Genomic DNA, 15,270 nt, shown 5'->3' on the forward strand with positions numbered 1-15,270 from the left:
CATCACAACAGTCAAGTATTAGTCCTTTATTAGAAGAACCAAATAACACACAATACAAATATAAACTTCTTATAAGTTTAACATGTATTAACATATACATGAACAACACTTAATGATAACACACATTATCTATAAACAGATTATATTACACAGTTTAGATATCAATGTCTGCTCAGGTGCTGCACTTTGCAGTTTAGTTCATTTTTGATTTAAAAAGAGAAACAAGTACTTTTTTCAATAAATATTGTGCTTGTGTGAGACATACAACTTACTTTGGATATGTGGACCCTATGAGAACAAGAAACAGACCTACTTGTTATTGGGAGGTCAGAGGAGCACTTGCTCCCTATACACAAGGCAAAATCTTTCCAAATGATACAAAAAATGTCTTCAGTTGCATTTACCATAAAGAAAGTTCCTACCTGATGTGGCATGTTGACACAAGAAACTCTTATGCTTTAGAATCAGTATGACCACTTTAATCTAATAAGAAAAAGAAATGCAACAAAGTTCACACTGCACTCAAAATCTGAATTTCAAATGCTACAGTGTACCATAAACGGAAGCATCTATTCCACCAGACAAAATTAAATTAGATACTTTTCATATTATATATATATATATATATATATATATATATATATATATATATATATATATATATGTAGCAAATATATGTACTTCCAGTGAAAAGTAACACAACTGATTCTTCTGTCTTCTCACATATAGACCAACACAGCACAAATCATTTGTGATATTAAAACAGGATTGCAGGGCATGCTACAGACTAATATTGGCCCCTGACAAACTCGAGAATGAAAATGCGTAATAGCAAACCTAATAACAACATTTGCAGAAAGTTATAGGAAACACCAGACCACAGCAGATAGTATCAAATATAGCTCCAAAGTTTAATCCACAGTACAAAAATGGTGAGCGCATTCATAGCCAGAGCTACTTCATCAGACAACTCAATAAACTCCACAAGGATTTTTAAAAACAGCAACAGCCTATCAGTGTCAGTTCCCAATAAACAATTAGCCTAATAGCCACTGATTTAAAGGAAAAGCACTAGATAGAGACATAATATCAACTAATAAAACATTAAAATGAATAAAAATACATAAAAGTGCATACATAGAGACTTTATCTGCATAGTGGCTTATTAACCAAAACCAGTTTAATACAAACTTTATCATTCAGGCCTTTGCCAATGTTGGCACGCATCCTAATAATCCATTCAAGCTTTTTAGTCTCTACCAAATTCCTAATTGCACCACGTCTGCATCCTAGCTGAACTTTCTCAGTTACCATGAATTGAAAGTTGTGTGTTGACCCTGATACTAAAACATGCCTAGCCAGGGCATTAGTTCCTGCCCTTCTGTTTGTCATATATGTGTTCCCTAATCCTATCACGAAACCTTCTTGTGGTCATGCCCACATAGAATGAACAACATGTAGTACAGAAAGCTAGGTACACAATGTTAATGGCATTACAATCAGCTGTAAGTCTGAAATAGGTAGTCTTTCCAGTGTCTGTATGTCTAAAATGCCCTCTCTTGTCAGTACATTAACAATAGTTACAGGAGTTACAGGGTTTTGTCCCATATACGGGAGTGGTAGGTTGAACATCTATTGTTTGCTTATACCTGGGGCCACATAAGAGTCTGTTAAGGGATTTCTTGTTCTTATAGGCATATTGAGGGGTGGTCCCTACCAGAGTCTTAACTCAGTCATCAGAACATAGTATATTCCAGTTCCTATGGTAGATATTCTGCAGTGATCTAACATTACTAGCATACGTAATAGGAATTCTTAGCAGGTTATCCTTCCTGCTCTTTTCCTCATAAACTTGACCTTGATTGGAAAAGTATGGTTTCCCCTCCTTCCTCCTTTGAGAACCCATACCCGAAGTAATGGAAAGAACCTCTCTCCTCCCATACCCTCTCTCTATAAATCTGTCTTCTAGCTGATGTCATTCTTTCTCAAACTTGTCATCCTCTGCTGTTAGTCTTGAAGTCCTTAATGCTTGTCCTTTTATTACATTAGTGAACACATGTTGGGGGTGCATGCTTTGTCTATGGACATAGGTGCTCCTATAGCATTCCTTAGTGGAAGATTTCAGTACAAAATTCCCCTCTATTTTTCCTAGTTATACTAACGTCTAAAAATTCAGCATTCTTATTCGAACTGTGGGCTGTGAATTTCAAAAAGTGTGTACTTCTACTGATGTCACTCAAGAACTGCTGTAGATTTGTAGAACTTCTTTCCCGCAACAGAAAGAGATCATCTACAAATCTCCGATAAAATACCACTTTCTCTGACCATGTTCCTTCAATAATATGCTGTTTTTCCCATTTTGCCATAACAAGGTTGGCATAGCTATTGGCACATGAAGTGCCCATAGCCATGCCATCCAACTGTTTATATATGCACTGTTCAAACATAAAGCTGTTATTCTCCAATATAATGTCAACCAGGAAACATAGACAATCAATAGTTCTGGTATCATACACTCCATCGTCCTTGAGATATTGACACAAAAACTCTAATCCTACTCCATTGGGAATTACAATAAACAGGGACTGTACATCCATTGTGACCATTAAACAGCCATAGTGGGCGGTAAATTACTGATATAATCATGTAGAGCTGTTAAAAAATGTTTCGTATCTCTAAGAAAACATTTTTTCCTGGCTACTACAGGTATCAAACCCTGTTCTACATAAATTGATAGTGGTTCAGTACACCATCCTTGCCCAGCCACAATAGGTCTCATTGGTGGATTATGTGGATGCTTATATATCTTGGGCAGTCCCTGTATTATAGGGGTAGTGGGATCATCTACCAGGAAATAATTATACAACTCCACAGTGATTTGGCTGCATTGCATACATTCAAATAAATCATTGCGTATTCTACAAACACAATTGTCAACCTGTATTTGCTCTATTCTCTCATATACTTCTTCATTGTTTAACATAGCAAACATAACACCCCTGTAGAACATGTAATCCATGATAACAAGTGGTCCCCCTTTATCAACTGGTCTAAAAAAAATTGTATGATCCTTACAAAGTGTTTCAAGTGCTGACCTTTCATCACAGTTCAAGTTCACAAAACATTTAGTATGGCTCCTACTGCATACAATGAATAAATATCATTAATGCAAGCCTTCTCAAATGCTTCAATGACTCCCACAGTTATAGATACATAATCACTGGCCTTTATAAACAGATTAATACTTACATTTCCATCCTGAAAATGCAGCTTCAACATTAAGTTTCTAGTAAATGTCTTCAGTTCAATGATGTTCTCTGTAATCATCATATGGCTAGCTGGTATAAAACTTGTGTCTTTACTAAGAACAGATTGTTCATCTTTGCTCAAACTGCAACTAGAGATATTCTAAATTATTGTCCGTTTTTCGTTTGCCACATCCTTTTGATTGTGAGGGCATTCTCCTCTTCTGTTGACATTTTACGCTTAAAGCAGCCTCTGCCCTGACTCCGTTGCTGAAAATTTGGTGTGTGAATGTAGTATGGCATCATCAAGCATTCGTTGTCCTCCCTGGGCTGCTCATTCGTTTTTTCATTGCAGTTCGAAATATGTGGGGTATCTTTCCTACGTGCTCCACTTCCGCCTGATGGTGAGCCTATGACATCAGCACCTACTGTCTTAGGCTGGCTAATCTGAATACAAGGGGGAGCTTCCTTGTTCCTGGATACATGCTCTGTATTCATATTTAAGGTGGAACTAGGCGTAGCCATGTCCGATATAGTATTATCAGTTTTTACTGAGTTCCTATGTGCAAAAAAATTCAAATTATTGCTGTTTTGTTCTCCTGGCCAGGCAAACACTCATCCAGCCGAAAAATCATTGTTATCCCTTTGGATCTTCTTCTTTTTGTAGTTCAACAATTGTTGTTCATATGCATTAATAGTTTCAATCATGTGTTCTACCTTAATGTCTACTAATGGAGAGGAGAACTTTTCATGTAATTCCATTTGCTGTTGGTCTACTTTATCTGCCAACTGATCCTCCTCTGGTTTAAAAAAAATGGATCAGTAGTTTCATGTAGTTGTAGCTTGTTTCCAAGTTTATCTGTTGCCCCTGTACAAGTAGTTTCATGCAGTTGTACATTGTTTCCAAATTTATCTGTTGCCACTATACAAGTAAGTCTCTATATATATTTCCATAAGTTGGCATATTTAAAACTCTTAACCCCCAAGGCACAATACAAAGATTTAAGTATGCTTCGAATACCATAAGAGACTCTTATGTGGCCCCAGGTATAAGCAAACAATAGATTTTCAACCTACCACTCCCGTATATGGGATGAAACCCTGTAACTCCTGCAACTATTGTCAATATATTGACAAGAGAGGGCATTTTAGACATCCAGACACTGGAAAGACTACCTATTTCAGACTTACAGCTGATTGTAATGCCATTAACATTGTGTACCTAGCTTTCTGTACTACATGTTGTTCATTCTATGTGGGCATGACCACAAGAAGGTTTCGTGATAGGATTAGGGAACACATATATGACATAAACATAAATATATATATATATATATATATATATATATATATATATATATATATATTCTGTGGTGGTGCATCGGTAGCGTTGTTGCCTCACAGCAAGTGGTTCTCCCTTTCGATTCTCAGCTAGTGTGTGGGGAGTGCCTTCTGTGTGGAGTCTGCATGTCCTCCCTGCGGGTCGAGTGGGGTTCCGAAAGACATGCGTGAATGGGCGTGCCTTCGTTGAAGGTTGGGTGTCGAGCTGGCAACTCAGCACCATGATAATCTACTGCCAATCATTAGCAGACCGGAGTCCGGCTGTGGGAACGCCTAACCAGGAAAAGCCGAAAGACAACAACACACATATATATATATATATATATATATATATATATATATGTGTGTGTGTGTATATATATATATATATCTATATCTATATATATATATATATATATATATATATATATATATATATATATATATATATATATTTTTTTTTTTCCCTTTTATTCTGGTCATGGTCTGTATATTGTTTTTTATGGTTCTTTGACACTTCCTGTTGCCGCCTGATTTTTTTCCCACTTCTGCTTTGATTTCTGTACCTGCACCTTCTGAAAATGCTTTTACAAATCTGATCAAGGATGCCATGCTTGACTTGTATTCTTCATAGTTGAAAACATTCACTATGTTTGGATATGATAATGTTAACAAATATGTATGCAGTCCCTTGACTGCAGGCCTGTAAATACAATCATTTTTAAGATGGCCCATATGTCCTTTTAGACTGTGGGACATATAATTGTCCCATTCACATTTTCTAAGTCATTTGATAAAAGTGAAGCAGTTTTCTTGTTTTTCCAGTCCAACCAATCCAACATTTTTTAGGACCAGTCAGTGGTATCAAAGTTGTAGGTCTGAACAGGAAAAGTAGCTGATTTATAGTTTTAACTTTATTCATAGATGTCAAGGCAGTATTCAATGCTAGTTTTAGTCTTCAGAAACGCAATATGATTCATTAAGCTTTATTCTCATGTTCATGTTGTATTATTGACTTTTCATCATCACTAGGCGCTCCCTCTTTGTAAATTCATTTCACAGATTTTTCCTAGGCTTGCAGTTCGGGACACCATTCAGGAGCCTAGCCCAATTCCCAATGTAATGTCTGCTTAAGTAACTTGCTCAGGGTCACACGACTGGCTAATAGAGGCTTAGGGAGTCAAACGCTGGACCACAGGAAACATCTTATTAACAATTCATTGCCTTAAATGTCTGTGCAAACTGTCAGATGGCACAATTATTAGATCAAATTTTCATACATTTCAGTCTTGGAGTGAATTCTGACATTTTCGGTCATACTGATAACAAATGCTTGTCCCCATCGATGTTTATCTTTTACATTCTTCTCCCAGTCTGATATTTCCTGATGCTTCAGCTTTCTTGCTATAACTGTTCTATTTGTACATTTTTCAAAACCAAATATCATTCTTATATGGTATGATAACATTTTCAACCATCTGCAATTGTCCTTTCAGCTGTTTGGCTGTTGACATTTAAAGTTTTATATCAACATTAAAAAGTAGATGAGGTGCCACTGAACAAGATTTTTTTTATATCAAGCTGTAACCATAGCCTAGACTGTTAAGTAAAGAGCTTAGTGAATTAATGAGAATACAAACCAACAGTGGTGACCAAGAATTATCCTGTATTATCACTTTTTAGATTTTTTTCCCGAGGGACAGTAATGTGTCCATTATCATGACTTAGTTGTAAAGTGGTTTGCCACTGTGACATAATGGCTGATACATAATTTATTAATGTAGGGTACAGCTTATCTGTTTGTAAGTATTCTGCAATCCATTAGTGTAGAATATTGACAATTTTAATACATCCATGAAATATATTAGTTCCAGTACATTTTCATATCTCACTGTTTAATGACAGGTGATCCTTCATTCCATGTGATTTTCTGTATTGCCTTTCTATTCTATTGCCATGATTTTTTTTCCTAAAATGACCACAAATGCTGCATCGATTCCACCATACAACTTCACTATTGTTGGAAGGTCTATAGATCCTAAGATGGTTTATATCCTATTGGTGTCAGTTTAGGGTATTTATATAAGTATTGTTTACTTAAGGCTATAGAATTATTCAAAGATATTAATGCCTTTAACCAGGAGTTCATCACCACATCTGGGGTTCATTTTTCCATTTAAAACCATTTCCTAAGTCTGTCTCAGTTTCTCTGACTGTTACTTCATTTCATTTCATATTTTCAGTTTTAGCACTTTTTGCTAATCATTTTGCTTCTGCTCTCCATACAGCATCATCATGCTCAGCAGGATCTTCATGACTATTTCTGTAAAGTCTACTGATTTCTTTTTTAGGTGATGTTACTATTGTTGTTACTCTCTTTATAAGTTTTATGGAAAACGTTTTTATCATCAATGAATTGATTGATTTGTACTTTTCCATTATATGTTTCTATATACCGTCTGCTATACCTTAAGCCAATATTTTTTATTTATTATTGGAGATGATGTAAGATAAACCCTGATTTGTTTTGATGGTGTGATTTTCTTTTAGCACACCTTTCTAACAGTTTTTGATAATCTAATCCCTTTTGTGTATGTTTCTAGTAGTAGTAGTAGTGCTTCTTACCTTAGTTGCTTTATACTTCTCTTTATTTGATGCTTCCAGGATGTTGTTTACTTTTGTTTTTCCTTTCCCACTTTGTCTGTTATTAGCTCAGTTGCAGCACAGTAGTACAGCACATTTCCTTCTGTCACATGGTATGAATCTCCCTTAATTGTTCCCAGTAACTGTGTGTATCTGGCTTATCAGTCTTCTAATGCTCTGGGTCTTTTTCACCTTCTGAAGTATCTTCCACTCATCCGTTTTATTTATTTACTTTATTTATTTAACATTTGTTTACTGGGAAAGTCCGACTTGAAATGAAGCCAATTTTCAGTGGAGGCCCAGGCAGAAAAGCTCCAGATGCATGCTTTTGTAATCTGGGAGGAAACTGGAGCACCTGGAAAAAACCCACACGGATGCATGGAGGACATGCAGGCTCCACACAGAAACCACCAAAGCCAAGAATCAAACCAGAGAACCTCTTGCTGTGAGGAGACAATGCAATTGTTGAACTACTGCGCCATCCACCATCTATTTTAATCTAGTCATCCATTTCTATTAAATCAAGCAGGCCTTCCTTTAGACCATTACTTTCTTGGCTGAGAGCATCTTTCTTGCCCTGGTCTTCCTGCCCTGCTTCGCAGTTCTAACTTTTCTCTCAAGCAAGTCTCCTGCAAAAGTTTCCTTCCTATTGTGTAGTATATGGAACAGATTAAATGCTACTTGAAAAGGTACATATATGTAACACATTGTTGGTATCATAATAATGTCTAAAAAATTGTCTGAGATGCATTACATTGCCATTTGAGCAGAATGACCTGTTTTTGTTTCAGTTTCTCAGATGCATATCTGGCATTAGCATTTAACAAATACCTTTCCATAATACATAAACCTGACTATCTATATCTCAGAAACATTAGGCTATCAATTGTGCATGAATCCCTCCACCCCCCCCCCAAAAAAAAAAAAAAAAACACAAGATAGACTCATTGCAAAGTTAAAGCATGTCACTCTACTATAAATATTGTCAGAAAACTATTGGACCAAGCTGTCATGGTTTTGGCAGTTGTGAGTAGCTGGCAAACCACAGCAGTGCAATGTTAACAAAAGTGACTAGGCAGCAGTTTCTGCATTGCCATGCAACAGACACATTTGTTTTGCATGTATGTGTGTATATGCATGTTTGTTTATCTTACTTGTCTCGTCCTACAAATTGCAATGTAATAGCAACCACCCTAAGGTACTGCTAAATTGCTTTGCCTTGATAATTACAGTTCTGATGTTTCACATCTGTGTTCCAGATGATAAAATTCCTAGCAGAGTATTACATCTCCAGTCAGGTAAGTACTAAAATACCAAATACTGCTTTATGCAATTATTTAAAAAGACAGAAGATGTACGAGCACAGACACAAACATGCACACACAAGCATATGCATATACATACACATATACACATACACACACACACACACACACACACACACACACACACACACACACAAGCACACGCATATGCATACAGATGCGCATACATGCGTGTGCATACACACACACACACACACACACACACACACACACACACACACACATGCACGCACGCGCACACACACACACACACACACACACACACACACACACACACACACACACATGCATACACGTGTGGACACAGACATGCACACATACCAACACACACACAAAATAGAAATGAACAGACAAAAAATGTATACATGCAGATTTGTAGTCAGATATATGCACCTGCTAACTATTAGTTAAACATTTCTAAAGCTATAACATGTTAATTATTTACTACAAATGAAAAAAGGAAATGGACTATTTTTTTCTAAAAAAACACCAAGATAAATACAAAAACATTATATAAAATTACAAAAACATGTAATAAAGAACTAAAAAAAATGAAAAAAAGAAATGACAACATAGAGACTATTTTCGAATCACAACAATAGTTTCCATGGTGGAAATTATAAGGAAATAATTGACCTTCCAGTGGTGGAAGGCTGTTTTTCTGTGGTGCCAGTCCTCAAAACACCCCTTGCTGGTCTGTTATTTCCATATAACGCCTATCCAGTTAGTCACTGTTTATTACATGTACTTAATATATATTCAAAAATAAGTCAGGTAAATACCTATATTACAAAGCTTTAAATATTCATTAACCAGATTGCAGGATACGCTTCTCAAATCAAACTGGATTAAGCGATGTGTGATAAGAAATTGCTTTAGAAAATATGTGACAATCAGTTATTGTTTTGCAACTTTGCACATTTCAAAATTGGTGAATGTGTCTCCAGCACATAAAACAAAGCCATCTGTACAAACCACTATTTTATATCCACTGCATCTAGTACCATTACATTAGAGATGCTTTCATGGTTAATATAAAAGAACTCACAATGAATCCAGATAAATACAGAGACTACGGAACAATTGAAGGTTTCATCTCATGCTGTACAATTATATCTCATCTTCACCTAGGACACTGCATGTCATTTTGTTTACATTTAATGAAGCTTTACTTTAAAGTCATGGATGTAAATTGCTATTTCAGAAATGCAAGATGAACTATTGTGTACTATCAGATTTTTATTAGCCAATGTATATTAAATGAAATTAAATACACTGTTAAGATTTTATGTTTCATATACGTCTTTTTTTTCTTTGCAAACCCACTTACAGCATTCTTGTTTTTGGCTTAATTCTTGTCTTGAAAGACTTACAAGGTAGATAAGCATTCATAGCTAATGTAATCTAAGTTACAGAGATGTACACAATATGGAATTTAAAAAGACAATCCATATCAAAAATGTAAAGAATCCATTTTTGTGTGCTTAGAGAAAGTAAATTTCACATTTCTTTCAAAACTGCTTGTGTCATGCCATTTGATGGGTCAGAGTTTAAGTGTAACTCTATGTTTATTCATAAAGTTGGTTATGAATATTCATCCACCGAAGTGCTTGTGCTGCTGAAGAAACTTGAACTTCTTGATGTGGCTTTGGAATTGGTACGGGAACATCCATTGCTGTTAACATCTCGAGGAGTAGTAGCCTTCTTTTGATTTGACTCAGCAGTATCCCCGTCATTTGGGTCAAAAACCACAGTCATGCTGGACTCCATCTTAAATACAGTATACATACTGCTTTGACGTGTTGGGAGAAACCGTGTACCTTTAAGTTCCAAGTCATCATTGCTGGAAACCTCAATGAAAGGACACCATCGAAAAGCTCTTTTGAAACCAGCTCTGAATCTACATAGAAAAAATACATAACAAAATTAAACCAACAATAAAGGAAATACAAAGATTCTGTTATCTTTCTGTTGCATGTAACATTCAGCTCTTTTTGTATGCCATTGTACATAACTGATAGCTTTACTGAAACCTGAGTAGCATGTATTCTAGATTGCAATTCGCATTCCCAATTTTCTGCATTCTGTCCGATACCGTTAATTTTAAAGGGACTATCTTCAAGATCTACAGAAGTTATCAAAATACTGTTCTCTTCCCTTATCATATCACCTCTCTTCCCTTATCATATCACCTCTCTTCCCTTATCATATCACCTCTCTTCCCTTTTCATATCCATCAATGAATAAATGCCACCTTCGGTATGTACATATTCACTCATCTGAAAGGACCCCAAAGATTTGTAACCATGAAAAATTAAGGGTCTTAAGCCTTTTAACTAGTCCAATAGATTAGTACAACTCTTCTTATACTCTGTAGCCCACTGACTGCTCTAAAGTAACCTGTGTCTCACTTATTTCAGTTATGAAAGACGCCGACTTATTTGATCTCCTATTTCTTTACAAAAATCAATGAGTCTACAAATACCCAACTAGGGCATTAATCTATTAAGACTTGCTGGAAGCATAGATTTCTAACTTAACATCTTCCCAACCTATGAAATAAGTTATCACTGCAGGTCAAACAAGACAGTACTTTGGTTACTGTTAAGACTAATCTTGATGACTGGATGGGTAGGCACAGATTTATACCATTGTTATTAAGAACAAGCCTGGTTGCTTTTGGTGTTGAGCATTATCAGGTGCTTGTAAAGGGTGACAAGAACTTTTAAGTGCGTCCATTTAAAGATGTATATGTCTAGGTATCAGCTTATTTACATGTCACTGAGTTCATTTTCCTAAACCATCAGGATTCTGAGACACATGATGCCAAGAAACAGGATGTTGATTAAAGCTGTCTATAGGAAATCATTGCCAGTGCAATTTCTGAGTAATTCCTTTGTTTTGGGGAGATTTCCTCTCTCTTTCTGTCTGTGTGACAATGGAATTGGGATATTTACATATGGGGGAGTTAGTCTGCTCCCCCCCTCCCACTGGAGGTGCAGAAGAGCTTGTCCCCTGCAGAAATATTGTTACAATTTAGTTATACACCCTTTTGTGTTTCAAATGTGAGTTTTCTGCATTGCAGTGTGTCAATTTTTTTTGACATTCGGGTTTCAGTAGTGAAATCTTAGTTATTTTATAGTCTTCCTTTTGGCTTGTCTAGTATCATTTCACTCTTCCTATTTTCCTACCAAGAGGTCACCTAGCGAAATTACATTTTATACTTCAGTAATGATTAATATAGCTAATACATTTAATACCGTGATATCTGACTAGGCATTAATGCTTTCCAAATTAGAAATTAAATATTAAAAAGTAAAATCGATACAAGTAATTATTTGTTCAAGATATATAAAAATTAATTCAGCAACAGACATTTCATATGGTAATTTAAGTGAGACTTTTAGATCTGTATTTTAAAATAAATGTGCTTAAGAAGGTGAAAGAAGGGTCTGTCAACATTCAGCTTAGTTGTATACCATAATTTTAGAAGTTAGAACTGTTATGCTGTTATTGCTTCTCATCTCACTTATTAGATATTAACCTTTTCACGTGCATATTTATTATATTACGTTTGAGTATGGAATTCAGAGACTGTCATACATGAAGTGATATTTTTTGTACTTGGTCTCCTAGGTTGCTGATAACAGCTATGGCAGGTATATAAATTATACATTGTATGCCCAGTTAATAATGATAATAAAGGTATATGTCAGCTGCATAATATGCGGTTCTGAATATTTACTACCACAATGAACTGAGCTGGACCTGCAAGAAACACAAACACAAAAAACAGTTCTGCTAGGATATTGTGTAGAAACAAGTAGTTTCATAATGCATCTACTTAGCAAATTTTGAAAGAAGAGCCATTGCATAATATTACAGAAATCACAGTGAATACAGCAAAACTCTAAAAACATTCAGTTATACTGCTTTCAAGAAAAACAAGTTAGCCTAAATTTGGCCACAGTTATTTCTGTGCTGTCAGTCTTCAGGCCTTGCAAACATAGTTAACCTCTTAGTAAAGTCATTACTAGCTTCTATGTGGAATATAATATATTTGCCAATATTTAAGTCAATTCTGACCATTAATGGCACAGTTAAATGCAGGAAAAATAGTTAAAAATGCCACACATAAGAGGCAGAATAGTTGAACTGCCTCTCCTGAGAAGGATAAGCAATGAATTATTGGCATTTGCCATTTATTTATGACAGGGTAGAATCTTAAACTATCTAGAATATCACAAGAACTTCTACTAAATTAGAGATTTGTGTTAAATTAAAAGGACCAAGAGAAATAAATGCATATGTAGTTGCTGGATCCCAGATCTCAAACTAGAAGTTATGATGTTCTTAAAGCCCATTAACAGCAAATATATCAAGCAGACATACTATGCTCATTGAGAGGATAGGAAAGGGAAAATATTCCTGTGGTAGAGAATTCCAACAGGATCTGGCTTACATGTCTGTAAGGGAAGTCTTCATGTGATATTTTCAGAGCAATACCAAAATGATCTCTTAGATCAGAAGATAAACAACTCCTCACTGTACATAAACCTACCAGATTCTCTGATCAAAGTCCATATCCTACTATGTAGCAAAAGGTTGGAACTCCCTACCACTAGTAATTAGAAATACCTCAAATCTGCTTTCTTTCAAATGCTCTTTAAAATAATTCTTACCCAAATCCTGGATCTGTTACAGGTCAAAACTTCAGAATGCATCTCTTTTTTCCTTCCTATCTCTTCCTCCTTTTTTTCATCCCAGCTTATCCTATTAAAATGTAATTCTCTTTCTCATTTTTTATTACTCTATAGCCACCTGATTCTGCCCACCTAATGTCTATTTAACCATAATAAACTGAACTACAAAAATAACGAAGCTTTGTTTTTGATTTCCTTCAATTGTTATGACAATACCCTACCTTAGATCTCATTACAAACCAATGCTACATTGTGTTTACGCCCTTCACTATTGCAGTTATGCAATCTGCTATTTTTTTATATGACTTTTTATATTATTTGCAAACCTTTGTACCCCAATTTATGTCTATTCTGTTTGCTGTTAATGTTTTATTTTAAATAATTGTGACTGTGAAGCCCATCCCCCGCCCCATTCTCTGCTGAAAAAGGGCACAATAGGAACAGTTGGACTTTCCCAGTAAAAAAAAAATGGCAATACATAAAATAAATAATAATATATTTAATCAAAATATAAGTAAAGTAGTGATGGAACAGTAAGATTTTTGTAATTTCATAATCACTTTAAGGATCATAATGAACTTCGCTGTCTAATGACAAGGAATATCTGAGCCAATGTATGCAGTAATTTATTTCATTTTCCATGGAGTTTTTAATATTATTTGCAAATCCAACATTCATTGCTTGGTAGAATTTTAGTAAATGATACATTTATGCAAATTTTTGCTTGCACAGATTAATTCAAAAGACAGACTTTGAATATGGCTAACTTAGTCTTCTGTCTGTAAAGTATGTCATCAAAAAATGCAGGTATTTACTAAAAGGACTATTTAACCAATCTGTGCATTTCCTCCTGTACTCTCCATAACTGCAGCCACAGTAGAATTATACACATGGGAATTATACATGACACCTGATTCTGTGCGTCCCAACAATTTAAAAGATAATTTGTAATTCCAGAATAAAATATACAGACCTGAAGCTCACATATAACAGCTTAGAAATATTTTACCAGATTTGGGACTGTCCCCTCCAAAGCTTACAAATATAGTTCTATATATATTAACTCTAGTGTCACTGTACCTCAGAGTGGATAAATATTGTGATGTACCTTGGACTCACACAATGCATTTTCACCCACACTTACACTTTCAGTTTTGGTGATCACAGTTATGGTGCTCAGAATTTCAACATGCTCATTTTACATGGAAATATGTACAGGTTTACCTTAGAGCATAAGACAGAGAATGCTGCTGCAGTCGCTGATTTGATACTATATGACACTTAGCAGGAAAGTTTGTCAGATAAGTGTTACTGGGCTTCCTATAAAAAGAGACAGTAACATATATCTGATCATCACCGGCTAATAAAATAATAGGTTAAATTGAACCAGAAATAATGATATTGATACAAGAATGGCAATAATTTTATCAATTACAGCCTTCAGTAAAATAAATATAGAAAAGAAAAAGAAAAAAAACAGAACTTAATCCTGTCTCAGTCTTGTAACTTTGCATATCAGCCTTTCTAAACATCTTTCTACCTCTTTTCCCTTCAGTCTTTGTGCCCTGTGAAATGGGCAGCATTGTTAGCTCACTCTTAAGATTTATGTCCAGGTTTCAGAGTCCAGGGTTCAGTCCTAACTTCTAGTTACTTTCTTTGTGGTGTTTACAAGTTCTCCCTCTGTCTGTGGATGTTTTCCATTTTCCTTCAAATTTCCAAAATTATGCTGGTTAATTGGCTACCTTAAAATATTAGGTTCATAGGTTCATACTAGGCTATCTGCCCTGGTGCAATTATAAGCATAGCCCGATTCTGTATGGCTTATGCCACCCCTTGATTTGAGTATACTGTGCCCTTTTTAAGGTTTAGTTTACTGTGCCTCTGTCTAATAGTGACACGGGAGTAATCCCTGGATCAAACCTATGATCACCCATCCACCTATCAAGATTCTTCTTGAAGAGATTCAGTGAGGTGCTCTGCCTCACATGAACTGGAATTCTATTCCAGAGCGAAGGGAGCCTCTGGGTTATGAAC

General features: G+C 35.5%; 1 protein-coding gene across 1 annotated transcript in view; it reads right to left on the reverse strand.

Moving 5' to 3' along the window:
• Positions 1-9,115: 9,115 nt before the first annotated feature.
• Positions 9,116-15,270, reverse strand: part of TACR3 (tachykinin receptor 3) — a 1,779,424-nt gene continuing 1,773,269 nt past the window's right edge. Inside the window, exon 5 of the mRNA XM_044062125.1 lies at positions 9,116-10,433. Coding sequence (XP_043918060.1) covers positions 10,118-10,433 — 316 coding nt within the window. The 3' untranslated portion in view covers positions 9,116-10,117. The remainder of the gene's footprint in view (positions 10,434-15,270) is intronic.

This window comes from Protopterus annectens, chromosome 2.part1, assembly GCF_019279795.1.
Source record: "Protopterus annectens isolate FY-2018-M chromosome 2.part1, PAN1.0, whole genome shotgun sequence".
Classification (NCBI taxonomy): Eukaryota; Metazoa; Chordata; order Ceratodontiformes; family Protopteridae; genus Protopterus; species Protopterus annectens.